Source organism: Nerophis ophidion, linkage group LG04 (genome assembly GCF_033978795.1).
Source record: "Nerophis ophidion isolate RoL-2023_Sa linkage group LG04, RoL_Noph_v1.0, whole genome shotgun sequence".
In the NCBI taxonomy this organism is placed as follows: domain Eukaryota; kingdom Metazoa; phylum Chordata; class Actinopteri; order Syngnathiformes; family Syngnathidae; genus Nerophis; species Nerophis ophidion.
In genome coordinates, this window is record NC_084614.1 from 23292792 (window position 1) to 23317032 (window position 24241).

The 24241-nt window shown below is 42.8% G+C and overlaps 1 protein-coding gene and 1 long non-coding RNA gene across 8 annotated transcripts in view; both read left to right on the top strand.

Moving 5' to 3' along the window:
- The first annotated feature begins 446 nt into the window (after positions 1–446).
- Positions 447–11621, top strand: LOC133551126 (uncharacterized). Of its 3 annotated transcripts, none has more exons than XR_009806426.1 (4): positions 447–694; positions 2117–2256; positions 9315–9455; positions 9529–11621. It is a non-coding gene; the product is annotated as an uncharacterized LOC133551126 (long non-coding RNA). The 3 variants fall into 3 exon arrangements; XR_009806425.1 differs by having other exon boundaries at positions 452–694; positions 2120–2256; XR_009806424.1 differs by lacking the exon at positions 2117–2256 and having other exon boundaries at positions 527–694.
- Positions 11622–13131: 1510 nt separating this feature from the next.
- Positions 13132–24241, top strand: part of kmt2ba (lysine (K)-specific methyltransferase 2Ba) — an 86846-nt gene continuing 75736 nt past the window's right edge. For 2 of the 5 annotated variants that reach the window (XM_061897494.1, XM_061897495.1), the window contains exon 1: positions 13141–13632. In XM_061897494.1, coding sequence (XP_061753478.1) covers positions 13324–13632 — 309 coding nt within the window. In that variant the 5' untranslated portion in view covers positions 13141–13323. Of the gene's footprint in view, positions 13633–24241 lie in introns of all 5 variants that reach the window. The other 3 variants (XR_009806427.1, XM_061897496.1, XM_061897497.1) reach the window with 3 other exon arrangements.

Here is a 24241-nt window from a genome sequence, read left to right on the forward strand (position 1 = left end):
CAGAATTATCCTTGTAAATGTGTCTAATTACATCTGAAACGCTCACACTGCCGCCGCCCGGAGCCGTCGCTTTTTTTTTTTTTCTCTAGTCCTTCACTAACAATATACTAATTCACAAATCTTTCATCCTCGCTCAAATTAATGAGGAAATTGTCGTTTTTTCGGTCCGAATTGCTTTTACTGCTGGTGACTCCCATTATAAACAATGTGAATATGTGTGGAGCCCTGCAACTCGTGACGCCACGTGCACATACTTCCGGTAGAGGCAGGGCTTTTCTATTAGCGACCAAAAGTTGCGAACTTTATCGTGGATGTTCTCTACTAAATCCTTTCAGCAAAAATATGGCAAAATCGCGAAAGGATCAAGTATGACAGAGTGGACCTGCTATTCCCGTTTAAATAAGAAAACCTCATTTCAGTAGGCCTTTAGGCAACATGGCTTCCTCTGATAACATAAAATAATATATCTTAAAGGGTTAGGGTTAGGGTTAGTCAAAATGGCAGAGATATTAAACAAGGATTGGTAAATTATTGTTGTCAATGTTGTTTCTGAATAACCAGATTTCACAAGTTAAGTGGAGTAAAATTTCCTCGGTTTCCGGAAGTCTCGCGGGGTTTCGCTTAACGAGATTTCGTTTCCGTAGGTCACGTGGTGCGAAAGAACAACACTTGGCGTCGCTAATGCTAACTGGAGGTACGAACATTTTGACGTTTTTATGTACTAGTGATGTATTTAAAACACATATATGTCCTCTATATGGTTTATTTAACAAATAAAATATTTACATTTGATACAAACTGTACGAGGGTAAAAAAAATTTTTGTCATCGTTATTTGTTACACCCGGTGAAATTCTTTTAAGTCTTCCATCGATCTTACATTTTCCTACCGTTTGTCTCTTTCATGATTACTGGGGGTCTTTTTTTTTTTTTCATCTCACCAATAGGATAACATAGTCGTAAATGAAGTCACACTTAAAACAAAAGAAATACATTCATTTTACACTTGACAAAAAAATATATCTGCTAATTAATGCCAGATTAAGGCCGGGGGCCACATGCGGCCCGTCGAGTTTTTCAAACTGGCCCGCCGGACATTCCCAAATCATTTTTTTTGGATTTATAAAGATGGAAAGTGTATCTGCCATTATGATGTGCAGTGATGTTTTTAAACGACTGTAAGTCTTGAACTATACAAATTATTTCAATGGTTGGAATCTGCGCTTCTGGATGATATACCAGTTACTATGGTAATCTAAATAGTTACTATGGTCATCTAATTAGTAGCTACTGGGTCATTATTGTCACCAATGTCCCACTGGGTGTGAGTTTTCCTTGCCCTTATGTGGGCCTACCGAGGATGTCGTGGTGGTTTGTGCAGCCCTTTGAGACACTAGTGATTTAGGGCTATATAAGTAAACATTGATTGATTGATTGACTATGGTACTCTGTCAGTGTTTTCCAACCACTGTGCCGCGGCACACTAGTATGCCCTGAGATGCAGTCTGGTGTGCCGTGGGAGATTATCTAGTTTCACCTATTTGGGTTAATAATATCGTTTGCAAAGCAGTAATTATAGCCTGCAAATGATGTGTTGTTGTTGAGTGTCTGTGCTGTCTAGAGCGGGAGGCAGGGGGCAGGTAAAAAGGTGTCTAATGCTTAAAGGCCTACTGAAACCCACTACTACCCACCACGCAGTATGATAGTTTATATATCAATGATGAAATATTAACATTGCAACACATGCCAATTTAGTTTACTAAATTGCAATTTTAAATTTCCCGGGAGTTTTTTCTTGAAATCGTCGCGTAATGATGACGTGTACGCATGACGTCACGGGCTGTTAGGAAATATGAGCGCTGCACACACACACAGCTAAAAGTCGTCTGCTTTTACGGCATAATTACACAATATTTTGGACATCTGTGTTGCTGAATCTTTTGCAATTTGTTCAATTAATATTGGAGAAGTCAAAGTAGAAAGATGGAGTTGGGAAGTTTTAGCCTTTAGCCACACAAACACACTGTGATTCCTTGTTTAAAATACCCGGAGGTGAAACTTAACTATGGATCAGAGCGCGGTCAAGCAAACATGAATCACGACGGAATGTCAACCAGCAGGTTTCGGTGAGAAAATTGTGGTAAAAAGTCGCTTCTTACCGGAGATCAGCTGAGCTTGCCCCGTCCATAAAGCTGCCTTCGACTTCGCTGAGACATTGGCGTCAAGACACCCGTGGACACACCCCTCCGACGATCAGGTACTGTTAAACTCACTAAAACACTAGCAACACAATAGAAAGATAAGGGATTTCCCCAAATTATCCTAGTAAATGTGTCTAAAAACATCTGAATCCGTCCCAATGCAATCGCCTTTTTTTTTTTCTAGTCCGTCGCTATCAATATCCTCAAACACGAATCTTTCATCCTCGCTCAAATTAATGGGGAAATTGTCGTTTTCTCGGTCCGAAGAGCACTGTTTGTTGCAGGCTCCCATTAAAAACAATGTGAATATGTGAGGAGCCATCAACATGTGACGTCATTGTCTGCGACTTCCGATAAAGGCAGGGTTTTTCTGTTAGCACCAAAAGTTGCGAACTTTATTGTGGATGTTCTCTACTAAATCCTTTCAGCAAAAATATGGCAATATCGCGAAAGGATCAAGTATGACACATAGAATGGATCTGCTATCCCCGTTTAAATAAGAAAATCTAATTTCAGCCAAAAATTAACAGAAGGTGAGTGCCCCTAAGAAAAGACATTGAAGCTTAGGGAAGGCTATGCAGAACAAAACTAGAACTGCACTGGCAACAATGTTAACAAAACAGAATGCTGGACGAAAGCAAAGACTTACTGTGGAGCAAAGACAATGTACGTCCGAACATGAAATGACAATCAACAAAGTCCCCACAAAGAAGGATGAAAACAACTGAAATATTCTTGATTGCTAAAACAAAGTAGATGAGGGAAATATCGCTTAAAGGAAGACATGAAACTGCTACAGTGAACTACCAACAAAAAAAAGAGAAAACGCCACCAAAATAAGAGTGCAAGAAAAGAAGTAAAACACTACACACAGGAAAACAGCAAAAAAGTGAAAATAAGTCATGAGGGGATGTGACTGGTGTTGACAGTACACCTACTTTGAGACAAGAGCTATAGGGATGCATGCTTGCTTATGCTTTAAGGTCATATCCAACAATTGCGACAACCACATTTTACTGTTAAGTGAGTTTCAATTTTAAATCATTTCTGCTGGTGGTGTGCCTCCGCATTTTTTCTACGCAAAAAATGTGCCTCGGCTCCATAAAGGTTGAAAAACACTGCTCTATGTCACAGCAGCTTAGACAAGGCACCAAGAAGTGTGAGCGGGTAGGGTTTCCACAGACGCGGAAGGAGCTTTTCACAACAAAGTTTTAAAGCTTAGTGATATATCAAATAGTAGGTGGGTTTATTTCGTACCCTTCGTGTTCATATTTCACTGTTTGTTGCGTTTCACTTGATTGTAAAATGTGTCGATCGAAAGGGGGTGTGACGTTCATATTTTGTCAATATTCAGTGTTTTATCCTTCATAGAAAAAATGTAAAATTCCATTATGTTTTTTAAGGTGGTCTGTCATAACGTTTTTAGCATTCAATCAGACATTATTGTGAGGTTTTGTATTAGTGTTCATAAAAATAGACACATTTTTTTCTCTAAATGTGGCCCCCGAGTCAAAATAATTGCCCAGGCCTGCAATAGCCTCGACAAAAAAAAATTCAAAAAGGGGTTTGAGGGTTACTTTCGGTACGAAGCTGTTTTTTATGACAGGTACATTATCAAAATACATACTTAAAATAACATGAAACTACGGTAGTCATTTTCACAAAAATAACTTCGTAATTCAGGATAAAGTTATAATTGTATTTAAGGGGAACTACACTTTTTTGGAATGTTGTTTACCTTATCTAAGACAAGAAAACTTACAGTATGTCCTTTTTATGCATTCTAACTAGTAAATAAACACTAGCAAAAGTCAGCTAGAAAAGGACTCAATAGGATTTGCTCTTTTCCGCCTATACAGCGCTGTAAAATACCTTCAAAAGATTCCATCAATGTTTTATGTATAAGCTGCAAGTTTTATGTAATGTAGTAACAGGCACATCAATACGGTATATTAATTTCACAGACGCATCACAATGTTTGCTTTTTCCTTCAACAACAACAACACTACTTCTCTTGGAAAACTTCACCGGAGACAACAACGATTACTTTGGGACAAATGATGATCCAGAACCTTATATTTTTTAGCCTGAATAGACGGAGTATGAGCAACCAGCTATCGAATCTGAGTGCTAAACATATTACACTTTAGTGAAACACTAAGCAGTTTTGCTAATTGCTGAACAAGATATACAACATATGAACATAATAGGATAGGATAGACTTTATCCACCCCTCAACAGGGAAATGATGTGGTTGCAGTGCAGATACATACATTCTGCAAACAATCAGGTAAAAACACATGGAAACAAGAGGGAAACTTTAAAAGTATAGAGCTAATGCAACCAGCTGTCCATTATAATAACAATATTGCTAATACTTGGTTAATATTCAGTTCAAAAGTTGTGAATGGAGTATTGTTGGCAATTTTTTGATGTTTTTTTAGAAGTCTTTACGGGCGGAATACTGTACTGCCATTAGCTGCATTGTTAGCCACTTGGTACTTTCCGTATTTAACGACTTGGAATGCATAAAAAATGTGTTCTTGTCTTACATAGGAATTGTGAATGATAAGATTGTCCCTAGTGTGTGAATGTGAGTGTGAATGTTGTCTGTCTATCTGTGTTGGCCCTGTGATGAGGTGGCGACTTGTCCAGGGTGTACCCCGCCTTCCGCCCGATTGTAGCTGAGATAGGCGCCAGCACCCCCCGCGACCCCGAAAGGGAATAAGCACTAGAAAATGGATGGATGGAAGCAAAATTAAAATAAAAGTGCAGTTCCCCTTCACAGCAAAAATATGGTATTTTCTTAACAGTTGTAAAATTATGAGAAAAACGTTTTTGGAATAATTTGGTTAGGAAAACTTGTAACCTTTTGACCTACAGTATGTGTCAAAGTCAAGGCCCGCGGGTCAAATCCGGGATGATATTCGATTAGTTTTAAAATCAGCTTGCAGGCCACAGCCGCCTGCTGCTGTTTTACACGCACCAATACTCCATCAGTGTTGGTGCTAGGAATTTTCAAAATGGGGTCCCAGGGACCCCATCAAGTCATAAAAATGAGGTCCCACAGTAAAGTTCTGGGGTCCCACTTTTGTGTAACCGTTTTGAAAAGAAATTATAAATATATGCATTATCCTGTTATATCTCACATTCTATTTTGTTTGGAAAAAAAATTGTCATAAACGTTACTTAATTCATAAAAACAAATAATGCAAAAGCAAACACATTTTTTATGCATATGTAAATGTATTCAGTTATAAACATATATTCACTTTCTTATAAACTTTACCACTTCTTTTTTTTTTCTATATTTTTATAATGTAATATTTTCAGAATGTGTCTGTTCTATTTTCAGCCAAAGTTAGACAAAGAAAACAATCTTAAGTTGTCTTTATTTTTTAGTTTTAATGCTATGATTTTAATAATCCATCCCACGTGTGCACAGATTTTCCTCCATGCGGCCCCTGAGCTAAAATGAGTTTGACACCCCTGCCTTATGACAATAATGTCAAAATATAATCGGAATAATGTCATGAAATAATGAGCAAAAGAAATTTACGAGAAGAAAGTTGAAATATTTGTAAAATAACCACAGCTAAATGAAAAAAATGCAGAGCTGATATGGTGTTTTTCCCCCAAAATCTATATACTGTAACTTCCTAGCATTTCTCGATAGGTTTGGCCGCTATTGGTGGGAAAGGTTTGGACATCCCTGCTTCTACAGTACATGACAATAGTGTTATTTTTATTTTTTCAGCACCAAGTTTTGAAATGCACTCGCAGCCAAGTCTGGGGTCATTTATGGTCTGGATTTTGCCTGCTGCTGTATATGTAGCCATTGTCATATAATACTATGTATATTTGTTTTTATTACACCGAACCAGGTGTGAAGACATAGAAATGCTGAATATGCCAAAAGTCATTGAAGGTACCAGCAACGTGAAGAAGGCCACTACGGTTACAACTGATTCTGTTGCAGGGGTGGATTGTAGTCATTTCTGTTCTCAATGTCATATCACCTTCCCTGACTTTAGGAGACAAGACACGCACATGAGAAGGACTCACCCAGACCTTTACGCAAAGCAGCTGATGAAAGTAAAAATGCTCCTTTAAGTGTGATTTGTTTGTTTTTGGCTTGCAACAGACACATTGTTGAAATTTAAAAAAACACGAGAACAGTGGTTCTCAAACTTCTTTCGCCAAGTACCACCACAGACAACACATAGCCATCCGAATACCACCATACTGACAAACATCAAAATACACTTGCATAGTAGGCCTAATTATTTATTAAAAACAAGGCAGAGGTTTTATTTAACTAGTTATTTATATATTTTGGTCACTGTGACAATACACACCGTTTGAACAGTTTGTAACACTGTGTTTTAATATTTAATTAAGTAATTGATTGGCGTACCACTACTGGTGTTTACCATAGTTTGAGAATCACTGCATTAGAATGTGGATCTTATAGGCACATTTCATTAGTAAATTCTGTCTTTTTCATCTTCAGGAAAAAATATGTTTATATACTGTACAGGACTCACCTTCTCATTCAATGTGTTTTCTTTATTTTCATGACTATGTAGATTGTCCCTGAAGGCATCAAAACTATGAATGTACACCTGGAATGGTTTTCACTTCACAGGTGTGCCTTATCAAGGTTCATTGGAGGAATTTCTTGCTTCATCAATGGGGTTGGGACCATCAGTTGTCTTGTGAATGAGAAGGTGTGTCCAAACATTTGGCCTGTAGTGTTTATATACATATATATTTTTTAGTTTTTTTAGTCCGATGGTATCAAATCATAGATTTATACTTATCAAAATGACAGAACGCTTGATGTGTGGTCTGAAAGGGACCGACAAATGTAGAGATTGACCCATTATCGGCCGGGCTGATAATTGGCATTTTGGGCAGCACAGAGGTACAGGGGTTAGTGTGTGTGCCTCACAATAAGAATGTCCTGTGAGTAATCCATGGGCTCAGGATCTTTCTGTGTGAAGTTTGCATGTTCTCCTGTGAGTGCGTGGGTTCCCTCCGGGTACTCCGGCTTCCTCCCACCTGCAAAGACATGCACCTGGGGATAGGTTGATTGGCAACACTAAATGGTCCCAAGTGAGTAAGTGTGGATGTTGTCTGTCTCTGTGTTGGCCCTGCGATGAGGTGGTGACTTGTCCAGGGTGTAACTCGCCTTCCGCCCGAATGCAGCTGGGATAGGCTCCAGCACCCCCCGCGATAGCTAGAGGGACAAACGGTCCAAAAAGGATGGATGGATAGGACATTAGGTCAGTATCAGCCTCCTTTTATTGGTTTCGGTCTTTTTTTTTTACAACTACTACAGAACTACATCAGAAAATACAATATATACACACGATATCAGTATTTCAGTGGTCTCCAACCAGTCGCCAACCAGTTTATCGCGATCCACCAGTCGATCTTTGGGACCCTAACGGTCTATCGCGAAAATATTAGGAAAAAAGTATTAATATGACATCAGTGACACTACCAGTGACACTCCCACCCGGAGAATGTCCAACAGACTTGCAAACGGGCACACATTTTAACCCTAGAACACGCCCACACGCCTCTGCCTGTCTCTAATTTCAGCCGAACATCCAGCTGCTCTCGACACTGCGGCCACACACCCCGAGCACGGCCGCACGCTACACCTGCTCGTCTTGCAAACGTGCATTGCATGATGTTTTCATAAATCACCGCGCTGCAACAATGACTGAATGTCTGACTGTTGCAACAAATCAGACATTTTCTAACATCCAACATCAAACAACTCTTCCCTCAACCACGAGTCCATGACAATCATTACTCACCTGCGACTCTGTGAACATTGAACATCGAGAGAATTCCAAGAGTGTGAAAAACAGTAATCATAGCAAAGGGTGGCTATTTTGAAGAAACTAGAAAATAAAACATGTTTTCAGTTATTTCACATTTTTTGTTAAGTACATCTGGACATGTGTTTATTCATAGTTTTGATGCCTTCAGTGACAATCTACAATGTAAATAGTCATGAAAATAAAGAAAACGCATTGATTGAGAAGGTGGGTCCAAACCTTTGGCCTGTACTGTGTGTATATATATATATATATAAAAAACATAGTCGGCCGCAAAAGGGATAAGCGTTAGAAAATGGATGGAGGGATGGATAGTTGACGCAGGCATAGATGTTGCATTTAGCTGAGACCAGGTATCTTGGGCTCGAAAAGGTTGGTAACCTCTGCAGTATTTAGTATTTAAAATATTAAATAATTAGGAGAGTAGATCGTTATGTCCGCTGCTCAAGCACCAGCCTGCATTTTTTTCAATTCATCCTAATCAAAGTTTACACACTTGTGCTTGTCAGTCCCCTCACGGTTTCCGTATCGAATTTTGTGCCGTTTTGGCTCAACACCCTTTTGATTGGTTGATTGGTTGAAACTTTTATTAGTAGATTGCACAGTTCAGTACATATTCCGTACAATCGATCACTAAATGGTAACACCCGAACAAGTTTTTCAACTTGTTTAATTTGAGGTCCACGTTAATCAATTGATGGTAAAGTTATTAATGGTGTTTGAAGAGCTGTGCGAGAAATTTCCACTCAATTTGACTTATGGGGTCCAAACAACCGAAAAATATTAGCACAAGCAATACAGAAATAGTGCATGTTTTGACAGGTTTTCACCCTTTAGTGTACAGCGTTTCAGGAGTAGAAGGGTTCCACCATGGAGTGGGGAATATATAAATAAATAATAAATGGGTTGTATTTGTATAGTGCTTTTCTACCTTCAGGGTACTCAAAGCGCTTTGACACTACTTCCACATTTACCCATTCACACACACATTCACACACTGATGGAGGGAGCTGCCATGCAAGGCGCCAACCAGCACCCATCAAGAGCAAGGGTGAAGCGTCTTGCTCAGGACACAACGGACGTGACGAGGTTGGTACTAGGTGGGGATTGAACCAGGGACCCTCGGGTTGCGCACGGCCACTCTCCCACTGCGCCACGCCGTCCCTAACATGTGTTACTCAATTGTATACTGCATTTACTGTTAACAAATTTGAATTGAATTGGTATTTTCATCAATACTTTTTACAATTTTGTTGCAGAATAATACCCGCTTCATATGTTATAAGTGTGACAGGGACTTTGCCTCACCTGAGGAGCTCAGTTTGCACCAAGCCACCCACCGCACAGATGAGCTCCCCGTCTGCTCTTTCTGCAAAAAAAAATTTGACACCTTCACAAAGGTGAGTGGCCCACCTGTACGCTTCATAAAGGTGATCTCATGTGGTAACATGCTATTTGTGGTTGTGTTTACAGCTGATCAAACACAAAAGACTCGACTGTCCTGACAGAGAATGGCACTGTCGAGACTGCCACCCAATAGTCCGCTGCGTCAACCTCTTACAGTTTCACATTCATTGCATCAAGGTGCACGACAAGGATGCAACGGAAACCGGCAGGCACCGTTGCATGACATGCTTTGGCTGTTTTCCCACCCGGCAAGCGCTCTTGAACCACCAATGGCGGATCAACAAAGCTGCGAAGACGCCCGTAAGGAAATGTGACCCGGAGGCAAACACTCCAAAGTACAGCAAGAGGGTGAGAAGAACAGATGCTCTATCGCCGGAACGCAAGATCCCTTGTTCGGAAGAAGGTTGTGACCTGGTATTCCCGTCTGTTGACGCCCTGAGGATGCGCAAAAAGAACCAGCACGTTCCTCACTTATCTTGCAAGAAGCATTGATGCTGAAACACAGGGGTCAGCAACCCGCATGCGGCTCTTTGGCCACTCTGATGGGGCTCAGCTGCATAATCGCTGCCCCCCCGCCCCTGATTATTTCGGGAGGTTTCCGGATTTTGGTGCCTCTCCCGGAAATCACCCGGGGCTAACATTCTCCTATTTTCACCCGGACTACAATATTGAGGGCGTGCCGTGATGGTTATACTTTTAACGTCCTCTACAACATGTCATCGCGCCCGCTTTTACACCATGCTATCTGCGTGCCGGCCGGGGCATGCATTTCGCTGCTTCTGTCATTACGCGTACGAGATTGCAAGGCATACTTGGTCAACCGCCATACAGGTTACACTGAAGGTTGTGATATAAACAACTTTAACACTCTTAATAATATGCGCCACACTGTGAACCCACACCAAACAAGAATTAAAAACGCATTTCGGGAGAACATCCTCACAGTAACACAACATAAACAGAACAGAACAGAACAAATACCCAGAATGTCATGCAGCCCTAACTCTTCCTGGCTACATTATACACCCCCCCCTCAACTCCGCCCACCTCAACCGGCGCACGGAGGGGTTGTGCGGGCGGGTTTTGGTGCTAGCGGGGGGGTGTAATGTAGACAGGAAGAGTTAGTGATGCATGGGATTCTGGGTATTTGTTCTGTTCTGTTTGTTGTGTTACAGTGAGGATGTTCTCCCGAAATGTGTTTGTCATTCTTGTACGGTGTGGGTTCACAGTGTGGCGCATATTAGTAAGAGTGTTAAAGTTTTTTATATCACAACCTTCAGTGTGACCTGTATGGCTGTTGAACAACTATGCCTTGCAGTCGTGTACGTGTGTCTGCGAAAGTCACATACAACATGTTACTGGGCTGGCAAGCCGGTTGTACATGTTGTAGAAGGCGTCAAAGGCTGTGCCTTCACAGCACGCCCTTATTACTGATGTCTGGGCGAACATCAGCAGATATTTGCGAGAATAGTTGCTATGGGAATTCGGGAACCTCCCGGAAAATTTGGGAGGGTTGGCAAGTGTAATGCTGTCAAGCGGCATTCATATAAAACTCGCGGGCCGCACTAACATTAAATTTTCTTATCAAGGTGCTTGAGACCCCTGGTGTACGCATAGCACAAAGCAAAAAAAAAACCTCTTTATGCAGTGTTATTTCTTTTTAAATTTCATAAGAGTTTTGTGGCTCCCATTGTTTTCTTTGTTTTGTGAAACGGGTCAAAATGGCTCTTTGAGTGGTAAAGGTTGCCGACCCCTGCTGTAACAGAACACATTACCATTGACATATTTACAATTTATGGCCACTCTCATGTCATGTGACTTTGCTTCAGACTTTATTGAATCATTTTGGAAGTCATGTTACCCCGTGTGTAGTTTTTTACAGTCATGCTATACATTCACCCCCTAGAAAGTATTTAGCTTGGCAAATCCACCATTTCTGCTACTTCCGCCTGCTAGCACAGTTCAGCGTCAAAAATGTGGTTTGCAATCGCAAGGAAATCAGCAAAGAAACATTTTAATTTCAACAAATGCTTACCTATTAAATGTAATAAATTGTATTTTATTTGCGTAGATTGCAAATCTAATTGTCCCTTTTTTTTAAAGTCTGGTGCTTATGTGTAATATTATTTTTTCCAAATAAACAATGTGCTTATGTGGCATATTTCTGGTGCTTTGGCATTGTAGGGATTTTTCAAAATGTTTTGTTTCTTTATTTACCTGAACAGTCATATATTGCTGTTTTTTTTATGTTCAAAAGACTCCGGCTTATTAGTGATTCCTAAAGCCCAAGAAAAGTCTGCGGGCTATAGAGCGTTTTCCGTTCGGGCTCCAGTACTCTGGAATGCCCTCCCGGTAACAGTTCGAGATGCTACCTCAGTAGAATCATTTAAGTCTCACCTTAAAACTCATTTGTATACTCTGGCCTTTAAACAGACCTCCTTTTTAGACCAGTTGATCTGCCGCTTCTTTTCTTGTTCTCCTCTGTCCCCCCCTCCCTTGTGGAGGGGGTCCGGTCCGATGACCATGGATGAAGTACTGGCTGTCCAGAGTCGAGACCCAGGATGGACGGCTCGCCTGTGTATTGGTTGGGGACATCTCTACGCTGCTGATCCGCCTCTGCTTGGGATGGTTTCCTGTGGACGGGACTCTCGCTGCTGTCTTGGATCCGCTTTGAACTGAACTCTCGCGGCTGTGTTGGAGCCACTATGGATTGAACTTTCACAGTATCATGTTAGACCCGCTCGACATCCATTGCTTTCGGTTCCCTAGAGGGTGGGGGGGGCTTGCCCACATTTGAGGTCCTCTCCAAGGTTTCTCATAGTCATCATTGTCACTGGCGTCCCACTGAGTGTGAATTCTCCCTGCCCACTGGGTGTGAGTTTTCCTTGCCCTTATGTGGGTTCTTCCGAGGATGTCGTAGTCGTAATGGTTTGTACAGTCCTTTGAGACATTTGTGATTTAGGGCTATATAAATAAACATTGATTGATTGATTGATGTTGTATAAACAGCACATCAAGGAAAAAACATCCAAAAGTACAGTACCTTATTTCTATTTTTTTCTATTTATGTAAAAATCCATTATAAGTCACAGTTTATGATACGAAAATAATTTTTAGTGATAATATGTAGAATACATGATGTATAATTTATAAATAATAGATATAGAGAAAAAGCAACATTACATATCTGCCTCTTCAAACATTTTAAACTGTAAATTAAACTTGTTAAGCATGTCCAACATAAATAAACCACACCTATAGTAAAGTTATTGTAGACTATTTTTTATTGTAGAGTATTTATTTAAATGATCTTTGGTTATGTCTATTTAAAAAAAGTGATTAGTTTGCTCAATCTAATGTTTATGCTTTCTACGGTGGCTTTGAGTGGCCAGAAAGTTGCATAAGAATATATTTATTATTATCATTATTATTATGATCATCCTTGATACAATTTTCACAGGCAAGATGCAAAAAGTTATAACATAAAATATCAGGTTTGATGAGACATAACATGTATACTAAAAAAGATTTAGTTGTATGTAATACAACAATAATGTTTGCACAACGGATCGTATGGCGATGAAAGAGTTAAAAAATAATTTAACGTGTTTTTAGAGCAGAAAAGACTACCAATGGGGTGATTATTTACACGTTAAATCGAAATACAGCCACAAAATAGTCCTGCTTCAAAATGTTTTTAAAATAAACAACAAAGCGAACCAAACAAGGCTGAGGGAAGTCCGTTTTTTTCCCATGATGCACTTGTCCTCCCTTCCTATCTCGCGCCTTCTGCCTGCGAGAGAGACGCGGTCCATCTTGCGTGTTTCGGCTTCGCGGCGCACTTCGTTGTGCTGAATAATAATGGCGGCGTCCGGAGGCGGGTTATCGTCACCCAACAGCGTCGCGGTGGCAATGAACGCTCAAACGGTCGCCCGAGGTCGTTTCCCGGGTAGGCCCTTTACGGGCCGCGCTAGCCGGCAGCGGCTCGGGAAGCGAACCAAACGCGGAAGACTCAGCTCGGACGACGGTGAGACGTCGGACGGAGGGCCGAGGCCTCTAGACCTCGGCCTCCCGTTGAGCGAGGACCCGGCCTTGCTGCGCCTGCTCGGGGTGACTGAGAAGTACAAGCAGCGGAGAGAAGCGGGTTTCGACTCCAGCCACAGCGAAGAGGTGAATACATACACACATATGTAACATTTTGGGCGAATTGCATACATCTAAACGCTCCTCACGGACATGTTGAAAATAAATGGCGTTTTGAGTGCATTTGTTTGTGAATTACAAAGGTGGCTTTAATGAGTTAGCATTGAAGCTCAAACGTGGGTGAATTCAGTCCTGGCGTGTATGGCGCATTTATGCATTGTCCGTTTCTAATTTTGTAATGTTTATGTGCAAACAAATGATGAGTATCTCTCCTGTTGAAGTATGCAAGGCAGCTATAGGCGGAAACTTTGGCGGCTAGCTGTTGTGGCGGAAACTAGCGCCATGTTATTGATTTGTTTTACTCACTTTCTTTATTTGTAATCGCATGAAAGCCTCCAATGAATCACAAAGCACATTCTAATTATGTAAAAATGTCACAGTGACAACTTCATAATGCGCACGTTGGATCTGTCAGCTGACTACCGGATGTGCAAGAGACGGGACCACTAAGGGACGGCGTGGCGCAGTGGGGAGAGTGGCCGTGCGCAACCCGAGCGTCCCTGGTTCAATTCCCACCTAGTACCAACCTCGTCACGTCCGTTGCTCGTCACGTCCGTTGTGTCCTGAGCAAGACACTTCACCCTTGCACCTGATGGGTGCTGGTTGGCGCCTTGCATGGCAGCTCCCTCCATCAGTGTGTGAATGTGTGTGTGAATGGGTAAATGTGGAAGTACTGTCAAAGCGCTTTGAGTACCTTGAAGGTAGAAAAGTGCTATACAAGTACAACCCATTTATCATTTATTTATAACTGGTTCTCAAATGGGGGTACGCGTCCCCCTGAGGGTACATGAAAGTATGCCAAGGGGTACGTGAGATTTTTTTTTAAATATTCTAAAAACAGCAATAATTCAAAATCATTCATTCATCCATCCATCCATCTTCTTCCGCTTATCCGAGGTCGGGTCGCGGGGGCAACAGCCTAAGCAGGGAAACCCAGACTTCCCTCCCCCCAGCCACTTCGTCTAGCTCTTCCCGGGGGATCCCGAGGCGTTCCCAGGCCAGCCGGGAGACATAGTCTTCCCAACGTGTCCTGGGTCTTCCCCGTGGCCTCCTACCGGTTGGACGTGCCCTAAACACCTCCCTAGGGAGGCGTTCGGGTGGCATCCTGACCAGATGCCCGAACCACCTCATCTGGCTCCTCTCGATGTGAAGGAGCAGCGGCTTTACTTTGAGTTCCTCCCGGATGGCAGAGCTTCTCACCCTATCTCTAAGGGAGAGCCCCGCCACACGGCGGAGGAAACTCATTTCGGCCGCTTGTACCCGTGATCTTATCCTTTCGGTCATGACCCAAAGCTCATGACCATAGGTGAGGATGGGAACGTAGATCGACCGGTAAAATGAGAGCTTTGCCTTCCGGCTCAGCTCCTTCTTCACCACAACGGATCGCTACAACGTCCGCATTACTGAAGACGCCGCACCGATCCGCCTGTCGATCTCACGATCCACTCTTCCCCCACTCGTGAACAAGACTCCTAGGTACTTGAACTCCTCCACTTGGGGCAATTCAATTCAAAAATCATATATATATATATATATATATATATATATATATATATATATATATATATATATATATATATATATATATATATATATATATATATATATATATATATATATATATATATATATATATATATATATATATATATATATATATTGAATAATACTTCAATAAAATATGAATGTAAGTTCATAAACTGAAAAGAAATGCAACAATGCAATATTCATTGTTGACGGTTAGATTTTTTGTGGACATGTTCCATAAATATTGATGTTAAAGATTTCTTTTTTTTGTGAAGAAATGTTTAGAATGAAGTTCATGAATCAAGATGGATCCCTATTACAATCCCCAAAGAGGGCACTTTAAGTTGATGATTACTTCTAGGTGTAGAAATCTTGATTTATAATTGAATCACTTGTTTATTTTTCAACAAGTTTTTAGCTATTTTTATATATTTTTTTCCAAATAGTACAAGAAAGACCACTACAAATTAGCAATATTTTGCACTGTTATACAATTTAATAAATCAGAAACTGATGACATAGTGTTGTATTGTACTTCGTTATCTCTTTTTTCCAACCAAAAATGCTTTTCTCTGATTAGGGGGTACTTTAATTAAATAAAATGTTCACAGGGGGTACATCACTGAAAAAAGGTTGAGAACCACTGCTCTATAAGACTTTTTTTATCCAGCCATCCATTTTCTACCGCTTATTCCCTTTGGGGTCGCGGGGGGTGCTGGTGCCTATCTCAGCTACAATCGGGCGGAAGGCGGGGTACACCCTGGACAAGTTGCCATTTCATCGCTGGGCCAACACAGATAGACAGACAACATTCACACATTAGGGCCAATTTAGTGTTGCCAATCAACCTATCCCCAGGTGCATGTCTTTGGAAGTGGGAGGAAGCCGCAGTACCCAGAGGGAACCCACGCATACACGGGGAGGACATGCAAACTCCACACAGAAAGATCCCAAGCCCGGTGTCAAGCGAAATAAGGGCTCGCTGCGAAATAAGTGCCCAAGCGTGTCGGGGCATATATTTAGCGTCTTAAGAGCGAAATATATGCCCACCCTATTGTATACTGTGTGTATGGGACGGCTTACCAAATAATTGCCCCTGTGGATTTGCTGATATTGGTAGCTAAAAGAAAAACCGTATCATACCAAAGTTACTGTGATATATATTGTCTTAGGCTAGTAAGTATGGAGAAACGGCAGGATGGAGGATGAAACATAAGATCAGTAGTTTTAATTTTGGTGAGTCAAGCTTTTAAAAATAGTGGACGTTCTCTCTCTCGCTACACACACGTTGGTTTGTCAATGACGCCGCCCTGCCAAAAAACTGCCCGGCTCACCTGTGGACTGCGCAGGTGCGCGCATGCGCACACCCCCCCTGAGCACTTATTTCGGCTGGGCACAAATTTGGCTTGACACCGGGATTGAATCCCAGAATACTCAGGACCTTCGTATTGTGAGGCAGGCGCACTAACCCCTCTGCCACCGTGAAGCCCCGACTTTGTTTACATTACCTCCAATTATAACCTAAGCCAAAACCCACTGTTGCACAGTTAATACAAATCTATCACTCAAAACACATCCAAGATGACAATGGACTGTTTTTGGCACAATAATAGAGGTGTTCATTTAACATGTTTTATTTATTGTGGTTTGCAGTCAAGTCCATACACACACATGGACAATTCACTCAAGAGATTTGAATCTTCAATCTCCTGACTGGGAGGCTGTCGGGCTTAAACCTGCAATTTAGCCAACTATTTATGTGGCTTTACTTCACAACAGGGTGTCTGAGGGCACATGCTACAGGTCTACAACTACAAGCTTATTAAAGAAAACTAATAGGAACACGCATTTCGGCGACAGAGGCAAGGAAAAACTAATAAAGAAACGGCGGACAGAACCCATACTTCGTGGTTTTGGCCGTCTAGTGGTGTGGAAGTACATGGCATCATACTAAGTAAGACAAGTTGTTTTTGTCTCTGATATTATAAAATAGTTTTTGTAAGTGTGCATCCTGAAACTGATGAAACCTCTCTAGGTAATACTACAAGTCACATGATCCAAGGATGTGGATTTAGGTAATACTACAAGTCACATAATACTATAAGTCACATGATCCAAGGATATGGCCCTCATCCCTGCTGCAGTTTAGGAATTATTTGCACGCTGTTATTAGGGAATTAATTGTGGTTCTGATTGGATTTTTAGTATTTACAGGTTGGGTACTTAGGATTCTACTAAAACTTTTAAAATATGTAACTACACATGGTAATTCAGCTGTTTTTGTATCATATTTTCTGACTCAAATGTTTCTAATTGAAGAGGCTTTATGGAGGTAAATTTGTGTCTGGTACAAAAACTTTTTTTGACAATGAATTAATGTTACTGAAATTTTTGGGTTTGAATTTTGTGAACTTAATTTATTTACAGATTATGCTGAAAAATGTCGTTGGAAAAAAAGTGTTTTAAAACATTTAGTGATTCAAAACTCAATTGTATATAGATATGTAAACACAGTGTGCGGGGCAGTGACAAGCCTGAGAACTTGATGTAATATCACTGCAGAACTTTCTACAACAACGTTCTGCAGAACAGTTACGTTATATCGAAAGAGTGGATGTTTTTTATCCCTTTTGTTTTTCATTGTTTGTTGCATCTTTGTTGGTTTTGCTCGATTATAAAAGATGTCGATCAAGGAGCTGGTCGGCAGTAGAGGCGCAATGTTCATATATTCTCAATATTCAGTGTTTTATTGTTTATAGTTAATATTGTAAATCCCACATATTAGGGGTGTAACGGTACGTGTATTTGTATTGAACAGTTATGGTACGGGGGTTTCGGTTCGGTACGAGGGTGTATCGAACGAGTTTGTATTCTAAAGTCTTAACAAGCTGCTCTGCTTTCTGCCTGTCTGAGCAGTGAGCACCCAGCATTGTCCCGCCCACACAACCATCTGATTGGTTACATACAATGCCAATCAGCAGTGCGTATTCAGAGCAATGTAACAGCCAATCAGCAGTGCGTATTCAGAGCAATGTAACAGCCAATCAGCCGTGCGTATTCAGAGCGATTCAGAACGCATGTTGAAAATGCTTCATTGTCGATCAGACGTGTTTTTAGCAGCGGACATCGTACACTCCCCAAATTATAAAAAACACTTTCCAGTCACAACTATTACAAACATCACTATGAGCCCGTTGACATTCTAGAAACTTAAACTGCAGTTCAGCTCGCTCACAGTTCTGGCTTGAGGTGATGTGAAGGCTAATTAGCCTTTAGCGTTACGTTAGCTCATTTTACTGTGTGTGTGCGCGTGTGTGTGTGTGTGTGTGTGTGTGTGTGTGTGTGTGTGTGTGTGTGTGTGTGTGTGTGTGTGTGTTAGGGACAGCAAAGCCCTGTCTGTCTGTTATTTCACATGAACTAACATGAACTCCATAGATTTTAGGGATGAATAGTCTCTCCTATTGCAATTGTACTATTTTTCAGCAATAGGTACATGAATCATTAGTAACGTAGCAGTGTAGTTTTGAATAGCAGGGTGCCTGCTATCACATGTTGACAAAAATATAACAATTACATAATAAAAGTCAACTACAGGCTTCCCAAATGCTGTAATAAATTAAGCATGATGAGTTGACTTGAAACTGTTTAATGTTGCCCTTTTTATATGTAGAAGAAAAGTTTTCCATCCATCATCTTCCGCTTATCCGAGGTCGGGTCGCGGGGGCAACAGCCTAAGCAGGGAAATCCAGACTTCCCTCTCCCCAGCCACTTCGTCTAGCTCTTCCCGGGGGATTCCGAGGCGTTCCCAGGCCAGCCGGGAGACATAGTCTTCCCAACGTGTCCTGGGTCTTCCCCGTGGCCTCCTACCGGTTGGACGTGCCCTAAACACCTCCCTAGGGAGGCGTTCGGGTGGCATCCTGACCAGATGCCCGAACCACCTCATCTGGCTCCTCTCGATGTGAAGGAGCAGCGGCTTTACTTTGAGTTCCTCCCGGATGGCAGAGCTTCTCACCCTATCTCTAAGGGAGAGACCCGCCACACGGCGGAGGAAACTCATTTCGGCCGCTTGTACCCGTGATCTTATCCTTTCGGTCATGACCCAAAGCTCATGACCATAGGTGAGGATGGGAACGTAGATCGACCGGTAAATTGAGAGCTTTGCCTTCCGGCTCAGCTCCTTCTTCACCACAACGGACCGGTACAACGTCCGCATTACTGAAGACGCCGCACCGATCCGCCTGTTGATCTCACGATCCACTCTTCCCTCACTCGTGAACAAGACTCCTAGGTACTTGAACTCCTCCACTTGGGGCAGGGTCTCCTCCCCAACCCGGAGATGGCACTCCACCCTTTTCCGGGCGAGAACCATGGACTCGGACTTGGAGGTGCTGATTCTCATTCCGGTCGCTTCACACTCGGCTGCGAACCGATCCAGCGAGAGCTGAAGATCCCGGTCAGATGAAGCCATCAGGACCACATCATCTGCAAAAAGCAGAGACCTAATCCTGCGGTTACCAAACCGGAACCCCTCAACGCCTTGACTGCGCCTAGAAATTCTGTCCATAAAAGTTATGAACAGAATCGGTGACAAAGGACAGCCTTGGCGGAGTCCAACCCTCACTGGAAATGTGTTCGACTTACTGCCGGCAATGCGGACCAAGCTCTGGCACTGATCGTACAGGGAATGGACCGCCACAATAAGACAGTCCGATACCCCATACTCTCTGAGCACTCCCCACAGGACTTCCCGAGGGACACGGTCGAATGCCTTCTCCAAGTCCACAAAGCACATGTAGACTGGTTGGGCAAACTCCCATGCACCCTCAAGAACCCTGCCGAGAGTATAGAGCTGGTCCACAGTTCCACGACCAGGACGAAAACCACACTGTTCCTCCTGAATCCGAGGTTCGACTATCCGACGTAGCCTCCTCTCCAGTACACCTGAATAAACCTTACCGGGAAGGCTGAGGAGTGTGATCCCACGATAGTTGGAACACACCCTCCGGTCCCCCTTCTTAAAGAGAGGAACCACCACCCCGGTCTGCCAATCCAGAGGTACCGTCCCCGATGTCCACGCGATGCTGCAAAGTCTTGTCAACCAAGACAGCCCCACAGCATCCAGAGCCTTAAGGAACTCCGGGCGGATCTCGTCCACCCCTGGGGCTTTGCCACCGAGGAGCTTTTTAACTACCTCAGCGACCTCAGCCCCAGAAATAGGAGAGTCCACCACAGATTCCCCAGGCACTGATTCCTCATAGGAAGACGTGTTGGTGGGATTGAGGAGGTCTTCGAAGTATTCCTTCCACCTGTCCACAACATCCGCAGTCGAGGTCAGCAGAACACCATCCGTACCATACACAGTGTTGATAGTGCACTGCTTCCCCTTCCTGAGGCGGCGGACGGTGGTCCAGAATCGCTTCGAAGCCGTCCGGAAGTCGTTTTCCATGGCTTCCCCGAACTCTTCCCATGTCCGAGTTTTTGCCTCCGCGACCGCTGAAGCTGCACACCGCTTGGCCTGTCGGTACCTGTCCACTGCCTCCGGAGTCCTATGAGCCAAAAGGACCCGATAGGACTCCTTCTTCAGCTTGACGGCATCCCTCACCGCTGGTGTCCACCAAGGGGTTTTAGGATTGCCGCCCCGACAGGCACCAACTACCTTGCGGCCACAGCTCCGATCTGCCGCCTCGACAATAGAGGTGCGGAACATGGTCCACTCGGACTCAATGTCCAGCACCTCCCTCGTGACATGTTCAAAGTTCTTCCGGAGGTGGGAATTGAAACTTTGTCTGACAGGAGACTCTGCCAGACGTTCCCAGCAGACCCTCACAATGCGTTTGGGCCTCCCAGGTATGTCCGGCATCCTCCCCCACCATCGCAGCCAACTCACCACCAGGTGGTGATCGGTAGAAAGCTCCGCCCCTCTCTTCACCCGAGTGTCCATAACATGAGGCCGCAAATCCGATGACACAACTACAAAGTCGATCATGGAACTGCGGCCTAGGGTGTCCTGGTGCCAAGTGCACATATGGACACCCTTATGTTTGAACATGGTGTTTGTTATGGACAAACTGTGACGAGCACAAAAGTCCAATAACAAAACACCACTCGGGTTCAGATCCGGGCGGCCATTCTTCCCAATCACGCCTCTCCAGGTTTCACCGTCGTTGCCAACGTGAGCGTTGAAGTCTCCCAGTAGGACAAGGGAATCACCCGGGGGAGCACTTTCCAGTACTCCCTCGAGCGTTCCCAAAAAGGGTGGGTACTCTGAACTGCTTTTTGGTGCATAAGCACAAACAACAGTCAGGACCCGTCCCCCCACCCGAAGGCGGAGGGAGGCTACCCTTTCGTCCACCGGGTTGAACTCCAACGTACAGGCTTTGAGCCGGGGGGAAACAAGAATTGCCACCCCAGCCCGTCGCCTCTCACTGCCGGCAACGCCAGAGTGGAAGAGGGTCCAATCCCTCTCGAGAGAAGTGGTTCCAGAGCCCTTGCTGTGCGTCGAAGTGAGTCCGACTATATCCAGCCGGAATTTTTCGACTTCGCGCACTAGCTCAGGCTCTTTCACCCCAGTGACGTGACGTTCCACGTCCGAAGAGCTAGCTTCTGTAGCCGAGGATCGGACCGCCAAGTGCCCTGCCTTCGGCTGTCGCCCAGCTCACAATGCACCCGACCTCTATGGCCCCTGCTATGGGTGGTGAGCCCATTGGAGGGGTGACCCACGTTGCCTCTTCGGGCTGTGCCCGGCCGGGCCCCATGGGAACAGGCCCGGCCACCAGGCGCTCGCCATCGTGCCCCACCTCCGGGCCTGGCTCCAGAGGGGGGCCCCGGTGACCCGCGTCCGGGCGAGGGAAATCTGGGTCCATGATGTTTCTTCTTCATAAAGGTCTTCGAGCTGCTCTTTGTCTGATCCCTCACCTAGAACCTGTTTGCCTTGGGAGACCCTACCAGGGGGCTTTATGCCCCCGGACAACATAGCTCCTAGGATCATTGGGACACGCAAACTCCTCTACCACGATAAGGTTGCAGCTCAGAGAGGAGAAGAAAAAAAAAAGAAAAGTTTTGTCATTTTATTTAATCAAAGCAACAACTTGAGGCAGTTTAATGTGGATTAACGTGGGCAGAATTATTATAGTGTTCCCAATGTTAAAAGGATAAAGCCATTGTTTAAAAATTAGGTAAATAAATAACCCAAAAATGTATATTTGGTTGTTTTCTTACTGTACCGAAAATGAACCGAACCGTGACCTCTAAACCGAGGTACGTACTGAACCAAAATTTTTGTGTACCGTTACACCCCTACCACATATGTTTATATGAATTCTGAATGTCAGGTAATTCAGTAAAATAACTATTAAAGTTCATTACGTTTTTGAGATGGCTTTTTAAAATTTTTTAATGACAAGACACTCATAATGTACATAAACATACAGAATGTGGGGTGTACAATACTAACTACGCACAATAAAACACTGAATATTGAGAATATATGAACATTGCTCCTCTGCTGCAGACCACCTCCTTGATCGACATCTTTTATAATCGAGCAAGAGCAACAAAGATGCAACACACACGGGGGAAACAAACGCGACGGGTAAAAAACATCCACTTATTCGATATAATATCAAGAACTTTGCCTTTGTCTGACACTCGCTGCTCCGTATACAAGCCTCGCGCACTCGGTCCCACTATTTTAGTGGCTTGTCTGCCTGAAGCAGATCTTTTTGTATGTCACCCACAATTGCAGATTCTAACCATTAGAATAATTTCTTTAGTTTGAAAATATCCAGCGGGCCGCATTGAAGTGTTTATGTTGTATTATGCCTGCGGAGCCCTGTTAACTGCTTTTTATGCTGTTTTGCAAGACCCATGACACGTGACTTCAAACTAGACACGTGACTTTAAACATGACACCTCTGAATGGTTCTGAAACAGGATCGATTGCTTCTGTCTTAATTTACCGGAAGTGAGTGTTGCTTTTTGAAGCGACAAATTTTTCGACACTGACTTTTTAGACTTTTTACACTGATTTTTTTTCAATGAAAGTGTCAGCTTAATTAGATGTAAAAAAATCAGTTCACTAAATTTAAATGCAAAAAACTCAGTTACAAAAATTCTATGAAAGAAAAGCTTTTTGCTACATCCTAAATTCAGCATTATATCTAAAGTAGCAATGCAGGAGTACAGAACTTAACCAGTGTCAACTGAAGTCATCGTCTATCGTTAGCCATCCATTTTCTACCGCTTGTCCCTTTTGGGGTCGCGTGGGGTGCTGGAGCCTATCTCAAGCTGCATTTGGGCGGAATGTGGTGTACACCCTGGATAAATCGCCACCTCATCAAAGGGCCAACACAGATAGACAGACAACATTCACACTCACAATAACACACTAAGGTCAATTTAGTGTTGCCAATCAACCTATCTCCAGGTGCATGTTTTTATATGCTTTATTATTATGAAATTCAAAGCTCTTTCATTCGTACACAGCAGGGGGTTTTCTGAGCAGCCAAGTTTTTAAAACCAAATATCAAATTATTCAATCTCTATATAAATGACATTTGTAAAGTTACAAAAGATTTCAAGTCAGTATTATTTGCGGATGATACAGCGGTGTTTTATTCAGGAGAGAACACACAGAAGATAAGAAAAATTATAACAGAAGAAATTAACAAATTAAAAAGATGGGTTGACAAAAACAGACTATCGTTGAATCTCAGTAAAACTAAAATAATGCTATTTGGTAACAGTAGAAGAAAATGTCAAATACAAATAGACGGAATACAAATTGAAAGAGTAAATAAAACCAAATTTTCTAGGTATAATGATAAATATCATGTAAAAAATATACAACCTAAAGTAGCAAGAAAAACATAAATAATGAATAAAGCAAAACATGTTCTAGACCAAAAATAATTTCATAGTAGGGCTGGGCGATATTGGCCTTTATTAATATCGCAATATTTTTATGCCATATTGCGATATACGATATATATTACGATATTTTGCCTTGGCGTTGAATGAACACTTGATGCATATAATCACAGCAGTGTGA